Source organism: Nycticebus coucang, chromosome 6, assembly GCF_027406575.1.
Source record: "Nycticebus coucang isolate mNycCou1 chromosome 6, mNycCou1.pri, whole genome shotgun sequence".
In the NCBI taxonomy this organism is placed as follows: Eukaryota; Metazoa; Chordata; class Mammalia; order Primates; family Lorisidae; genus Nycticebus; species Nycticebus coucang.
In genome coordinates, this window is record NC_069785.1 from 103,514,956 (window position 1) to 103,531,085 (window position 16,130).

Sequence of the window (16,130 nt, forward strand, 5' to 3'; positions counted from 1 at the left end):
CATAATCACACCAGCCAGTTCCCACAGTAAATGCCCCCCACCCCCCAATCTGCAGTTCTGCTTTCTATGGTTTCTTTTTTTTTTTTTTTTTGTTTACTGCAGCACTTTATTTTCTTACACAATGACCGTGTTGCTGGGGCCTAATGTTTTCACATTAACAGTAGAAAACCAAAATTTGTCATCTCTTAAAGAATTGAGAATTGCGTACAAAAACCTTACATAAATTAAAAGAATTAATAAATTTACAGGTGTAAATGCAAACTGCTTCCAACTCAAGCCAAGTAATCACCCATGGTATTCCGACAGGAAAATATCAGGCAAGAAAGGAAACTGGGTCCCAAAGGCTTGGACTTTTCCAACCCTATTAGACGGGCAAGACAGAAGTGACAAGTAGTCAGGAATCTTGCCAGCCCCTGGAGATCTGGAATGGTCAGCTCTGCCTTAATACCCTGCACAGATCGAGAAGATGTTGGCCACACATATTCACCAGGCCACAGATTTCTCTTCCAAAAGAACGTTCTCACACCTCAGCCAGAGGTGACTGAGCCACTTCTCAGGGGTTTAAATCAAAGACACGTACAGGGTATTAAACATCAAGGGAACAGTAAACTTGAATACAAGGTCAAAATCAGCAACAAGTTCTACAATCCAGTGCTGATACCAGATACAAGCTTCAAGGACAATTTCTTTTCAAAGGCGTATTCCAGTTTCTTGAGGCCAGCGTGAGGTGTGCATTCACTGGAGCAGATCTGTACTTCTGAACCAACTCGTGCAGCAGGTGCTATACGTCTGCTTGCAGTCCGTTTAGAAGCATTTATGGTGAACAATGGAGGGCCCAGACTCATCATACTCCTGCTTACTGATCCACATCTGCTGGAAGGTGGACAGTGAGGCCAGGATAGAGCCACCGATCCACACCGAGTATTTGCGCTCAGGGGGCGCGATGATCTTAATCTTTATGGTGCTGGGCGCCAGGGCAGTGATCTCCTTCTGCATCCTGTCGGCGATGCCGGGGTACATGGTGGTGCCACCGGACAGCACTGTGTTGGCGTACAGGTCCTTACGGATGTCCACATCACACTTCATGATGGAGTTGAAGGTAGTCTCGTGGATGCCACAGGATTCCATACCGAGGAAGGAGGGCTGAAAGAGCGCCTCTGGACACGGGAACCGCTCATTGCCAATGGTGATCACCTGACCATCGGGAAGCTCATAGCTCTTCTCCAAGGAGGAAGAAGACGCAGCAGTGGCCATCTCCTGCTCGAAGTCTAAGGCGACATAGCACAGCTTCTCCTTGATGTCCTGCACAATCTCACGCTCGGCTGTGGTGGTGAAGCTGTAACCACGCTCCATGAGGATCTTCATGAGGTAGTCAGTCAGATCCCGGCCAGCCAGGTCCAAATGCAGGATGGCATGGAGGAGGGCATACCCCTCGTAGATGGGCACCGTGTGGGTGACCCCGTCTCCAGAGTCCATGACGATGCCAGTGGTTCGCCCAGAGGCATATAGGGACAGTACAGCCTGAATGGCCACATACATGGCCGGGGTGTTGAAGGTCTCAAACATGATCTGGGTCATCTTCTCTCTGTTGGCCTTGGGGTTCAGGGGGGCCTCCGTCAGCAGCACCGGGTGCTCCTCAGGGGCCACACGCAGCTCGTTGTAGAAGGTGTGCTGCCAAATTTTCTCCATGTCATTCCAGTTGGTGACAATGCCATGCTCAATAGGGTACTTTAGGGTCAGGATGCCACGCTTGCTCTGGGCCTCATCCCCTACGTACGAGTCCTTCTGGCCCAGGCCCACCATTATGCCCTGGTGCCGGGGGCACCTGACGACGGAGGGGAACACGGCTCGGGGAGCATCATCCCCAGCAAAGCCAGCTTTGCACATGCTGGAACCATTATCAGTAACGAGCACAGCAATTTCCTCTTCCATTGCAATCGACGGAACAGCAAAATGGCAGGACAACACACAGCACAAGCCAGTGGCAGCGAGTGAGACCCATTCTATGGTTTCATCTACTCATGGTCAATTGGGTGGCCCAAAATGAAAAATTCTAGAAATAACAATTCATAGGTTTTAGATTGTGTGCCATTCTGAGTAGCGTGATGAAATCCCACAGCTTCCTGTTCCACCTTTATGGAGTATCAGATCCACGGCTGCAGGACTGCGGCGCTGGTGTTCACTGACCCTTACTTTACATAACAGTGGCCCTGAAGTGCCAGGGTAGTGATGCTGGCCATCGGGAGAGACCACAGAGGAGCCAGGAAGTGCTTCGTAGAAGTAAAAAGGTGAAAGTTCTCTACTTAAGAAAAAAAAAAAAAATCACATGCTGAGATTGGTAGGACCTACAGTAAAAATGTCTGTGAAATTGTGAAGAAGGAAAAAGAAATTCACGCTAGTTTTACTGCGTACACAGGATTCGCTATTATCTGTGGTTTCAGGCACACACTGGAGGTCTTGGTCTTTTTTTAATGTATTAAAAAACCAGCTGTTGCACATCTCGGGAGGGCCAGACACAGAGCGTCAGAGGACAGAGAGAAGAATGTAATAGGTCTGGGGATTTTCAGGGGCTTACAGTCCCGCTGGGGGTCAAGACATACATATAAAGGTAAGGAGGGGCACGGAGAAGCAAGGTGTGAACATCAGGTCACAGATGAAGGCGGTGAAGCTAGTAGCCAGAGGACCTTCCCTGCTCCCAGTCAACAATAGCATGTGCTTTTATCAGTTTCCCTGGGTCAACAATAGCATGTGCTTTTACCAGAGTCTCCCTGGGCTGCTTTGTGAAATCTGGTCGTAAATGCGTAAGTAGATAATGTCTGCATATTCTTCTCTAGGGAAAGCCCGCTCTCCTCCCACCAGACAAAACATAGGCATTTTATAAGGGCCTCAAATTCAGGGTGTCATAATACTTCGCCATGGTAAGTCCCAGCCTGCTACGGTTGGCCCTCAGGTTCCTGGGGGAGGTTCTGATGCTCTGATCAAAGGGGGAACTCAGACTTCTTCAGGACTGGATCTGAGATGGAAAGTCTTGACATGGAGACAGGACTCTAGTGTTGTCAAAGAACCCTAAGAGGCCCAAGTTTCACTGTAACCTCATCACGTAAAAGGTGATCGCAATCTCCTGATCACATTCTGCTCCCCAATTCCCCACCATCCCTTCCTCACTGTGGTCATGACCTCTATTCTCTCGGACTTCTCAAACGGCCAGCATCCCGTTCCTCACGTCTCTGCACCTGTACACAGCCCACCATCTTCAGCCCCACCATACAACCCCCAGAACCCTTTCACCCCCTGGCCACCCCAATGTTGCTAGTTCCCAACCTCCACAGTCAGGCCCTGCCTGGCTATTCCAACTTGACAAGTGGCTCTTCTGTTCCATGGGTGAGACTCTTCACTGGCTCATAAACACCCTCTGCCTGGAATGTTCTCTCTCTTATCATTTATTAGGTGAGAGGATTTGCAGAAGAAAGGGTAGGGAGGCAAGTTACAGACAGCTGAGGTTATCTTCTTCCACCATGAAACCATACCTCCATCCACATGGCCAGAATAGCAAGCGTGGCCTAGAAGAAGGGACCCAGAAGTTTCTGATCGGAGTCTACAGGAAAGGTTCAGAGCCCATTCAGACTAGGACACGTGTTTCTTGCCTCCCAGGAACTCGGGAAGTAACTCAGGAGAAAGACTCTACAGGACCACACTGGGCAGTATCCTGCTGAAGTGGATCCAGCAGAGAGAAGGCAGCAGAGTAAGCAATGAGGTCAGGATAACTGCAGACCTGAGGGGGGTAAGTTAGCAGAAGGGTCAGAAAGTCTGCAAGTGTGGGAAGGGCGGGCTAGAAAACAAAAGCAAGGAACAATTTTCAGTGCCGACCGGACACAGGGTTAGTAGCCAGACAGGAGCCAGCGCAGCCTCAGGGCCTCAGGGCCAGAACACAGACCCCCAGAATGGGACAGGGCACCACGGCGTAAAAAGGAAGAAGAAAGAGCCCACAAGGGAAAAAGACTTGAGTTCAGGAAGAGCACTCAGGCAGTGCCAGGTAAGCTCAGAGGAATATGTGAATGACACAGAGTAAGGGGACACACAGGATGGGCTCTGATTTAAAAAAAAAAAAAAAAAAAAAATAGAAAACTCAAAATGTAGGGCACTGACTGAGGCAGCTCAGCAGAGTCGTTACCTACGGAGCCTGGAAGTCAGAGGGAGAGCATTCTCACAGGCAGTGGGGCCCAGGGGTCAGGGACAGCGTGGGGGACGAAGTGCTTTCTGCACCAGGAAAAAGTGCTCAGTGCATGTCTGCTCCCGATGACGACACAGAGGCGGCCTGCAGACTCCATTAGCAAGGCCTTCTCTTCTGTTTCCTTTGCTTGCTCCCCACTCTTCTAACACCCGATGGACAGCTGGGCATCCTTAAAGCTCAATCCCCATCCTTCTCTGGGATCTTTTATCTCCAAAGTGATTTCCTTGCAGAGCTCACCCGATGACACATGTGGCACAGTGGCTGAGGTAAAGTAGCTGTGCAATGTTTGCTGAAAAAATAAATGGGTGGCTAGGCTCGCTAAACCTATGTACTCACTCCTGGCATCTCATCTGTTCTGCTCTCCCTTGGAGCCATCACTTCACACCCAGCACCTCCCAAACCCGACTCGTCACATTTGCTACCCATCACCGCACCCTTCTAGCGATGGGCTTGAGAACAAGCATGAACTTTTCACCCTCTCTCCCTTGTGTCCCTCACAAATTCTTAGTCACTAAGTTCTACCTTTCTAAGGTAGAACTTTCACTAAGTTCTGCCCTTTCTACCTTTGAGATGTTTCCTACACCCATCTCTTTTCTTACACCACTTTTTTTTTCTTTTTGTGACACAGTCTCACTCTGTCACCAGGGGGTTGAGTGCTATGGCGTCATCATAACTCACAGCAATCTCAAACTCTTGGGCTCAAGCAATCCTCCTCCTAGCTCAGCCTTCCAAGTAGCTAAGACTACAGGCACCCACCGCAACACCTGGCTAGTTTTCCTATTTTTTGTACAGAGACCTCGCTCTTGCTCAGGCTGGTCCTGAACTACTCTCCTGAGCTCTAGCATCCACCGCCTTAGCCTTGCAGAGTGCTGGGATTCTAGCCTAATGCCAGACGCCACTTCTGTTGCTCTGTGGTCAGCTGCATCCGGCAGCATCTCTGGCCAAGTGATCAGGATCTGCCTGTCCGTTCAGTGTACAAATGCATGCAGTTTGCTCAGTGGTAAACATCTCCACTGTAGTACCCAGGGCCTTCGCCCAGAGGTCTTTCTGGAATCACCACCACAACCACCACCACCACGACCACTTCTACATCCCTCTACGTGATGCTCGGACTTCCAGTGGCTCCATCCTACCCTTTAGGTTTCCATGTATTGCTTCATGGTTGACTTGGAGGCAGGTGTCCTAGTTCCTGACTGCTGACCTGGTCTCAGTCCACTGCCCTGCCCTGACTCAAGCTAACGGCATACCTTGTGACAGCTCAGCAGCCACCTGCCTCTGTCCTCCTCCCCAAGGTCCATCATGGCCCAGGCCCAAGGCCCAAGGCCTCTTCCTGCCCAGACTGGCTTTCCCTCCAGTTCCATCTACATGAGCTGCCATACTCACTGCGCTCTCCCTCCATTCCATCCTCTACATTCCCATTAGATACTGCAGTGGAGGCCGGGTAATTTTCATTATGTTATTTTGCTGATCAAACCCTTCCACAAATCACTGTACTTAGGCTGAAAGTCCCCATCCTCAGATCAACCTCCACAGGCTGGCCCTACCTGGCTATTCCAATTTCACAAGTGGCTCTTCTGTTCCCATGGGTGAGACTCTTCACTGGCTAGTAAACACCCTCTGCCTGGAATGTTCTCTCTCCTTTATCATCCAGCAAACTTTGGGATCCGTCAGGTCTATTCCAGTCCAACCTCTTCATTCACTTACCCCTACCTGCTCCAGCCTATATACAAATAGAATTTGCTCTCCAGAGACATTCCCCCTGAGGGGTCAATGATAGAGGGTGTATGTGACTGACCACCACAAGGAATACCCAATGAGGTTGTAAGCGCCACACAGGGGAAATCGCACCTCCCTTTGGGGCAGTTAACAATTCCCAAGCTCAGGGATCAGTGAGCTCGGAGGCACCCTGGCTTTGAATGGAATGTGATTTTAGCCAAAGGCTATTTCTGAACAAATTAAAACTGAATTTCAGACATAGTTGTCATTCCAATGGATATATAATCCACTCAAAGTTTAACATCTTTGTGAAGGTCGAGAAAGGAACAGAATCTCCAGTTTGCAAATTAGCAAAAATTTGCTAATACATAAAAAATTGTCTTATTTAGTAAGAACATAAACACTGCTACTCTTAGGCAAGATAGAACTTCCTTAAAAAATGGCATAAGGAATTAAAGTCTCTCCATTCTTACCAGGGAGATGCCTTGACCCTAAATAACAAATCTCTGTAACAGGCAGTGAGACATGTTTAGTAATCCCTGGGACACCGCCAAGTTTGTTCTTTACCTCTCCAGAGGTCTGCCACTTTTCTGCAGTCACAAGTCACATGGAGCACAGGCTGACCATTACAAATGTAGGTTTCGGTTACCACTCAGCATGGAAGACATTGCCTTCAAGCTCCCTGCAGCCGAGGACCAGTGGGACAGCTGAGGCAAGAAGTCCCCACGATCGGGGCTGACACTGCCAAGGAGATGATGTCCCAGGGGAATGATCACTTACAAGGCTGAAATCTGTTTTTGTTTGAATGTAAGGCTTTCTTTTCCTCCTACATCCATGAACAAGCCTAGCCTCCCGGAGACACACGGCATCTTGTCTAAGTTAATGGGCCTCAAATTTGTCCTTTGTCAAGAATTCTCCCATTTATCTTCAGAGATACACACGTGGCATAGATACGTTAACTGTGAAGTCAACATTTTAAATAGTTCAGAGCTAGAATTCCTAGTGGAAATATCTTAAGACATATGACAAAGATAAATAGACAAGGTAGCATAAATGTCAATGGAAGGATGAGATCTAAACCTCAGATATACATAATAAAATAATAAACTTTAGAGCAAAGCCTCAGTTAAAAGGACTGACTGTGTACAGAAGCAGGTGCATAAATATGGTCTGCCAAAAAACACAGAAGTCCACACGGGATACTGCTGCCCTCGGGCATGTAAATGGTAAGCCAATCTTTTACTTTCGATAGCCAACGTTTAATAAACAAGTGCTTTATATTTTAATCACAAGAAAGGGAAAGAAAAAAAGCAGTGATCACCACAAACACGCTCATTTGTCTTTTTTAAAATATACCTTTACAGGTTTAGAACATTTTTCAGTGTTTTACTAAGACAAACAGATTTCTCTTGGTTGTTAACTCCAATGGTGAAAGCCAAAAAATAAAAATAAAAACGTACATTTTAAAGTATCTGCCGCATTGACACTGCTGGAGAAAATTTAGAAGTTTAAAGGTTAGTGATGTCTGCCGTGTATCTGTTTCCTTTCTTCTAATTTTCAACTAATTTGGTTAAAAGGGACACTTACAAGTTAGGTAAGTATAACTAAGCCCTGGAAATTTTAAGAACCTGAACACAGTCAAGGGACTGGACACGGAACATAAAATAAAACATACCAGTTCAAAGTGGCCTCAGGCATTTCAAGGAACACTGAATGTAATGGGACAAACCGTATACTCTTGGGTTACATGTCTTTGAGGGAATAAAGAATGAAATGAGACTCAAACCAAGAAATAAACACTAAAACCAAGCATAAATGGAGGCAAAAGAATATTACGATCTCTACGTTCATCAAAGCACAGCAAAGAGAATGATCAAAACAGGGACTGGGAAGTCAGGTGAAGCTTGGTGCAGAAGGTGGAGCCTGAAGCGCCAATGTCAAGGTGCGGGGGCAGGGCAGGGGATGTTGAGAACAAGAAGAAAGGCAGCTGCAGGACCGAGGGGACCTCCTGGGCACACGGAGCTGCAGCAGAGGTTTCCTGTTAGGCAGCAGCAGGGATGACGAGGAGGAGCAGGCAGAGTATGGAAGGGTCTGGGAATGTGTACAAGATCCCATCCACACGGAGGTGGGCTGCAAGTTTGGGCAGCGGGAAGACAGGCAGCGTCAGCAACAGTAGTGCTTCGTGGGAGGCAGATAGAGCGGCTCTGTGGCAGGTAGTGGTGGGGAAGGGAGAGAGATCCAAAACCAATTCTATAGGGTAAGCATTGAGAAAACTGGCACAAAAAATTGGGAATCTGGAGAACAGATAATGTGCAGTTGGACCTTTTGCTTGTTTCATTAGAAATCAGTTCAGTTTGGGAATCTACTTGAGTTTCAGGCAAGTGTGGAACGTCCTAGTCGGGCACACAAAAGTCAACCTCTCAGGGTTAATCATAAAGAAAAATCTTCTTGAAAGTTTTTAAACTTTCTGCCAGAAGGCCCAGCCCCTGAGCTCTCCTCCTTCTCTCTCTCCTCTGACAGGGTGCAGAGCAGGATGAGGGGCTGGAAGAAGAAACAGCATGGTGAATATCAGTCCAGGTAACGAGTAACAGGAGTCCATCTGACGGCAGAAGCTCTGGGACTGGAAGGTCCAGGTCCCATGCACAATGACAAGAACACACAGAGAATAACAAGGGCATCGCTGGCAAACACAGCTTAGGGGAAGGCATGGTGCAGTGCAGCACAGGCTCATCAACAGAGCCTCACTCAGCCCTGTCTGTCCATCTCCAGACTCAACATCAGATTCTCTAACTTTCTGTAAGACAGCACCTGCCCTTGTATCTGATGCTTCATTCTATCCCAGCTGTTTGAAATGCCTTTCAAAGTGGTGGTTCTGTGACGGGTCTACACTTCCCTTCAAAAACAACCGTAATCCTTCTGACATTCAAGACTGTTCTCTACTCCTACAATACTCTTTCTCTGTGTCAAAGTGAAAATGAACAAAACCTGACATCCTTACTTCATGTTATTGTTTTTCAAAAATCATCTTTTAGACAACAAGTTTAGAGAAAGTCCTAAAAAATATAAAATTAACTCTCTTTGGATCGATTACAATTAAAATGGAATGATTTGCTTGAATTTAACTGAGCATAATTGTACATGAAATAGTTCTAATTGTTCTTTTGGCATTCTGTAATTATCTAACATGTTAGAAAAGCCAGAAAATGTCACTTCCCCCTATAGCTGCACAGACAGCTGTCAAGTGGTGAGAATACCACCTCCCCTGTGGGATTATTGAGAGGATTACATGAGCTGGCTTCAACACCCAGCACAGACATGTGACAGAAAAGATTCAATGAAAGTCACTTCAGTCCACACCAAACGCAGATACCTGACTGAAGGAGAGCCTTAACAGCCAATAAATCCCACATCCCAACTCCAAGGAACCCAGCCGAAAACAAGGTACAGATTGCATACAATCTATGATGGGAAAAACTTTTAAAAATAGAATTTAATTTGATTGCCAAAGCTGAAACTTGTTTCTTAGAACTGGAAACTCAAGTGTCCCCTTTCCAATCACTGTCTGTCTTTGTAGGAGGGGTTCTCGCCAGGGCTGCAGTACCTGAGAGGCAGGGGTTTGGTGAGTTTGCCCACCTGACACTGACTGGCAAGTGGCTGTGGGTCTGAGACAGTGATGCGGCCAAGTGCTTCAGATCTCGCACTGAACCCGCTGAGATGTCCACCAGGAAATTTGGAGGATGACTTACTGGGGACAGAGAGCATGTATAACCTAGCTTTTGGAACACCTGTCTCCCAGCCCTGAAATTCCAGGTGTGAACACATGTCCAGGTCTGGCCAGTGAGGGTGACCGCTTTAGGACACACACAGGACACCAGTCCGGGAGACCCTAGGCTTCCCCAGGATGTCCGAACTCCTCCTGCTGAACTGAGGCAGCTCATGTTGTCACACACTGAAAGCGCCTCCCTGAGGACTATGGGGAGAATGAAGCTGAGAGAGTGTGCGAGGCCTGCGCCCCACCAACTTGTCCTATGAGTGTGGACTGCTGTCTCCTGATGCTAGACTGACACTGGGCTCTGTGAGCAACCTGGGTGTGGGATGGTGGAGGTCTTAGTACATAGACGGAATCAAGATGCCTCAGGGTCTGAGTATCAGTCCTGCCATGCACCTGCAGTACTATCTTCTTGGTCACAAAAGGGTAGAGTAAGTCTTGTCTCTGGGACTGCAGTGAGAGTTAAATGAGACAATGAGGGGAACTGCTGGGACAGGGCCGTACCTTAACACTCTCTCCCAAGCACACTACCAGGCTGCTTCCCACTGCCATTAGCGGAGCATGGCATGGGTGGATTTAACAAGGCCCCTGGACACCGCAAGGCCACCCCTAACCTGAAGGCAGAATCCAGCCACTGACTCCATGAGTGTGGGCTCAGCACTGCCCCACCCTTACTAGTCCCCACCTTACATGTGTCTTGCCAATATCCAAAATGGAAATGTGTTAAATAGACACGTTCCCCTGGGCAGACCCAGTGAGGCAACCCTGGACCCACCCCACTGCCCCGACCCCCACTGGCGATGTCAGCCCTCTCCCAGCCTCTCCCTGACTGTGCCTGCCGGGTGTCCGCCCTTCTTATCCTGCTACCAGCACCTTTCATCTCCCCCGTCATAGTTTTTAAAAGCATAAAATGTTCACTGCATCAATTATGGAAATATATTAAACACAGAATAGCGATAACAGAGAGAAAAGGCCCTTAGAGAATCACAGAGATGGGCCACTTTATTTTATAGATAAGGAAAGTAAAGCTTGGAGAGAGGTTGTGACTTAACTCGGCACTGCTAAGCTGCCGTAAGGACAGCAGAGCGCGGGGACTCGGACTAAACCAAGAGAATGGTGAATCCTTTGAGTGGCAACCACAGACCCCAAATTTGTCCCCGTGTCTGAGGCCCAACCCTGCTGTTGACGGGGCCGGGGCACTCTGTGGTTCAGTGCCCGCAGGGGTGAAGTGGGGCTCCCGCCTAGCCAGGCTGGCTGGTAACTGCCCACGCATGTTAGACACCAGTCCCCTCCCTGAACTCGCAGGTAATCCCATCTGGAAGGAGTGTGTCCAGAGCCACAGCTCGAGCATTTCAGATGTGAACGATGCTTTCAAAGAACTGGCACAGGACCTCAGTGTGGGGATACCGAGTCCAGGAGGGGGACGGTGGTGAAGGCCGTGTAATAATGTGAACGTACTCAATGCCACAGAACATGTTTTAAAATGGTTAAAACGGTAAGTTTTAGGTTATGTATATTTTGCCACAATAAAAAAAGAGACAATTCATCTTAAATTTGACCTACATTTGTTTCCTTATTAAATAATACAAAGGAAATTTCCAGCCCTCTTGAATTCTAAATGTGATTCTATGGTAGAGGTTAAAAACAATGAACAGTAAATAAAACAATAAATTGGTAAAATCTGTCTTTTATCATAAAATCTCTAAAATCTAAGGGCATTACAAATTTACCGGTAACATAAATGAAAAAGATGAAGATGACTCGCATCACTAATACACAAAATGCCAATTCTTTTGCTGATCTGGGAGGACCTCCCACCCATGAACGGCCTGAAGCGGGGAGGGTTCTTATCTTAAGATAAGAACTCTTTAGATAAGAACTCTAAAGAACTTTCTCATTTCAACACTGCGCTGATGTGAACACCTTTCCATTACCTCTTCTCACCTGGATTTTTAAAAAGCACAACAAAAGATCCCCAGTCCTTTGGTAAAGCACAACAATTCTGCCTTTATTTTTCTCTTCTGGAGATGAAAGGATTCCCGGGGGAACATCACAAAAGGGAGACATTGGGGTGATTGGAAACACACAAACGTTTCCTTCAGTGTTTCTTTTATTTGAATAAAATGGTAACAGTACACCAATGTCTGTATTTGAACACTCAAGGGCAGCTGTTTTCAAGGTCAGCTGCATTCTAAAATAAAACCTCACCCCCACCGTACGCCAAGGACACAGGATTTGGGATCCCATGTGCCTGATCCCCTCCCACAGCCTCGGGACAGCAGACTGGAACTGCAGGACTCAGAGGCCTGACCACACGGACTCTCCTTTCCCCAGTCTACAATAAGGCCTGAGGTAACCTCAACACAGTCTTTTAATTCAAATACTAGGTGGGGTATAAACCTAATGAAGCTGATCCTACATCCTGGTTTGTCATAAACAGGAAGCCTTTACTGGCCACTAAAATACCACATGCTGTGTCATTAGTAATTCCACAAGACCAGTCACCGCTAACGCATAGCCCAGGCTTTGGTGGCAACACCACGTACCTCAGCCTCTGAAGAGGAGACCCAAATGCTTTTCACCCTGCAGGTCCCCATTCCATCCACGCTCCCAGCCTCTGCATCCCACTTTTATTCTGTTGTGGTAACAGCTTTTCTCTGCCAGGACGTAAAATACTATGTCCCCTGGCTTAAATCATTTCAGAAGCAGACAGACCTCACACAAGTTGTGGCCAAGGATGTTCCAAACAGCCACAGCCATGGACCAGAGTCTCCATTCTGAAACAGAACTGCAAAGACTTCAGACCATAAGGACACCCAGATGTCTTTCTCACATACTCTAAGGGATCTGGGGAGTATCTGTTGCCACCCCACCTCCCACAGGAACTGGGAGGCAGCATAGGCTGGCCATCAGAAGGGCACCCCCTAGGCTCTGTGGGACTTTAGGACCCACTGGTGGTCCCAGATGCTGAGATTAAGATGCTAAGACAAAGGCAGGGGCAAGAAAGCAGCAAGGCGAGGGTCACACAAGCTTGGGGACTCCCAGTTCAGGCAGCTCTCCCGGGAATCTACTGGGGGACTGAGTTTGTTTCAAGCACATGAAATTGACTGCACTCCCTTCTGCAAGGCTTGCCTTCAACCTCCTCCTTTGCTCCAAGGTGCCTGAGTTAAGCTTTGCTTATCCCAGCTTTTAATACAATTCTAGCCCTCACTTCACTGCACATCAGCCTCCTTGGCTGGCCTCTCTCCTCTTCTTAAGTCTGCTGGACCTCAAACAGTCCACCTAAAATTACAGCCTGGAAATGGCTGGGTACTCCAACATATTAAACATTTGAATTCCTTTCCTCAGCCCTGGAACGTTCCTATGCTATTTACTTCTAATACATCTGATTTCTTGATAATGTAGCCCGGTTTCTGAGTTCTCATCAAAGCAAAGTGATGTAGAAAAAACAGTTTTTACTATATAAAAATGGTCAAGTATTGTTTTTCTCACCCAAAACTTGAAACAAGGCCGGGTGCAGTGGCTCATGCCTATAATCCCAGAACTCAGGGAGGCCCAGGCGGGTGAACTGCCTGAGCTCATGAGTTCGAGACCAGCTAAGCAACAGCAAGATCCTGGTCTTTAAAAAATAGCTGGGCATTGTGGCAGGCACCTACAGGCTGAGGCAAGAGAACTGCTTAATCCCAAGAGTTTGAGGTTGCTGTGAGCTATGATGCCATGGCTCTCTACTGGAGGCAAGAAAGTGAGACTCTGTCTCAAACAAACAAACAAAAAAACCTGAAACAAATTAGAATGATACAAAATCTTCTATAAAGTATTAACAAATGCTTTCCATAACATTCTATTTGTATGCATTTTTATTGTGAAAAGGCATATTTATACCCTCTCCAAAATACTAAAAAAAAAAAAAACCATAAAACCATACGCCCAAAATATTTATGAAAATATTAAGATTATATTAAGTTTTCACATTCACATTCCCTTGGCACAAAGCAAAATTTATCAGCAAGGTTATACGTGTACCTAAATGAATACCTGAATCAATAAGTATCTCAGGTGAGCTTTCCTGTTTTGCCTTGTGGGTTCCGTGATTACACACTGACTGGGGTCTCTGTGAGGAATTTACTTCTCAAATAGTTACCAAGTACCCCACAGGCCCTTGATGCCACCAGCTGAGGCTCTGATAATAAACATGGAGCTAACAGTCTAATGATCTCATTATGCTATTTGTACTCTAAAATAAGAAGGCCTGATTTTACAGCCCTGCCAGTTTGTGTCATATGGCTGATATTCACATGGCTTGTTAACTCTAAGACCAATATAGTCTCTAGAAAATCTGTGCTTCTTAGATCATTAATTTGGCTCTTTGAGAGGACAGGCCATTTTATCTTCTAAACAGTCTCAATTTTATTCAGATACTGGGAGGCCCTCAAGTTTTTGTCATTTACCTAGTTTCATCGACTTGAATGTACTAATGGAAGAGACGGTAAGGTCCCTGAGCCAACAAATCACTTCCATTGACCACAATGCCCCTTCAGGCACAAGGCCATGACCTGTCCTCAGAGCTCTTAACCTCTAAGGACAAGCTGTCAAGTGAGGGGATCCAGGCCGGGTCTGCCTCCTCCAGCCCTCTCAGCTAGAGCTGCTTCCATACCAGGTCACAGGTGCTTTTCCCAGGGAGAACTGGGGTCTCTTGTATGTGCGAACTACCTGGCTCTTGAAGGTCCCTGTACACCAGCAGCCATACTGGTGGTGGAGGGGGACATGCGAGGCCTGAGTCACAGTCAGGCCCATTAACAGCCAGGCTTGCTCTATGTTATCACTAGAAGCAGCTGGGCACACAGCAGGAGACTGTGGCCTCAATGGCACTTCTGCACCTTATCTCTACTCCTGACACAAACTGCCAGGTGATATTATCAGCTCCATTGTGTGGACCCCATACAAAGTCTTCTGCCAATTAGGTGAATTGCCCAAGGCCACAGAGCTCAGCTCCTAGGGAGCAGAGCCTGGTTCTGAGCCCAGGACAGATGCCCACCTCAGCTCAGCCCCTCTGCTCCCAGCCACCTCTCTACGGGGCCACCAACAATGGTCCAGGTAGCAAGGTTAGCGAGGTGAGGTCAGGAGTGCGGCAGGCCTGCAGATTGCTTCAGGATGTGACCCCAGCCCTCTCCTTAAGGCTACACTCACAGTTTTAACCCAGGAGGCACAAGAAACTTATGAGGAAAGCCCAAAATTCAGGACATGTGCAGCAATCACCAGGCTGCTGAGCACTCACTGGCCCCTGACCTTGGGATACTCATAGACCCCACTGCGTGCAGTTCTGCCAATAACACACTTTGGACTACCATCCTTTTCATGCACCCTCTCTTCCTCCCCGCTTTCTCTCGCCCAATACACCCCCAGTTATTTCAGGGAAACTGTCTTTATTTTTGGATACTGATTATATTCTAATTTGAAAAGAATGCTGTGCCATGACATTGATTGTTACTCAAAGGATCAAAAGTGGCTCCAGAGAATCTGGACTATTCCAACCTTCCGGGACAGCAAGGCGAGCCAAAGCACAGAGAACATTCTTCATCAAACACGCAACGGAGCTATGAGGTGCCACCTGCTGAACTACCAAATTGTTTGAATTTCTCGCCTGAAATTTCTCCAGCAACTGGATAGTATAACATGCCTTCTCCCCTGGCTAATGCCCCAAATCTCTATTTAAACACACTGAACCACCAAGCCACTCAAAGGGATACAGACTGCTTGCCCTGTAGGAGAAGAAAGGATTTAAAGTTTACTGGTATCAGGGCCTGGAAAAGACACCAAGGCCAGATCTCCTTAAGAAGAATTCATCATAGTCACTAGAACAAACGAGTTAATCATATTTTGTTTTTGTACTTTACAGTAAACATCTTTTCTCCCTCAGTCTATACTACAAGATTTGAACAGAGTTACCTATGACCTCTGACAAAACTTATACCAATCACATTGCAAAGATTCTGCAAAGTTTAAAAAGGGACCAATCTTGAAATCAAAGTCAGTAGGAGTTATGACGCATTCTCTGACCTGAAGGCAAATAATGAGGACAACAGAAAAAGAAGCAATTAACTAAGAGAGGAGGAGGAAGTCTTTGAACTTATGGAGGGGAGGCACAGGACAAGTCAGGACAAGTGGCCGGCACCTGTAGGCCCAACTACCCTGGAGGCTGAGGCAAGAGAACTGCTTGAGCCCAGGGGTTTGTATGGAACCTCAGCAACATAGCAAGACCCAGCCTCTAAATAAATACAAATAAAAGGAAATGCTGACAAAGCATTTTACCGGTTCCCAAGAGTTTATGGAGAAAATGCAGTAGTATGAAAAGAATACCATCTCCCCCCCACCAAGAAATCACGAAAGAACTTTTCTGAACTACTCCTGAACCAA

At 47.1% G+C, this 16,130-nt stretch overlaps 2 protein-coding genes across 2 annotated transcripts in view; both read right to left on the reverse strand.

Annotated features, from left to right (window-relative positions):
* The window catches only part of ABHD17C (abhydrolase domain containing 17C, depalmitoylase), a 53,623-nt gene that overhangs the window by 10,545 nt on the left and 26,948 nt on the right, over positions 1-16,130 (reverse strand). The window lies entirely within an intron of this gene.
* On the reverse strand, positions 75-1,952 carry LOC128587832 (actin, cytoplasmic 2-like). Its single transcript, XM_053594241.1, has one exon. It carries the CDS (start codon positions 1,930-1,932, stop codon positions 805-807), a length of 1,128 nt encoding a protein of 375 aa, XP_053450216.1. The 5' UTR covers positions 1,933-1,952; the 3' UTR covers positions 75-804.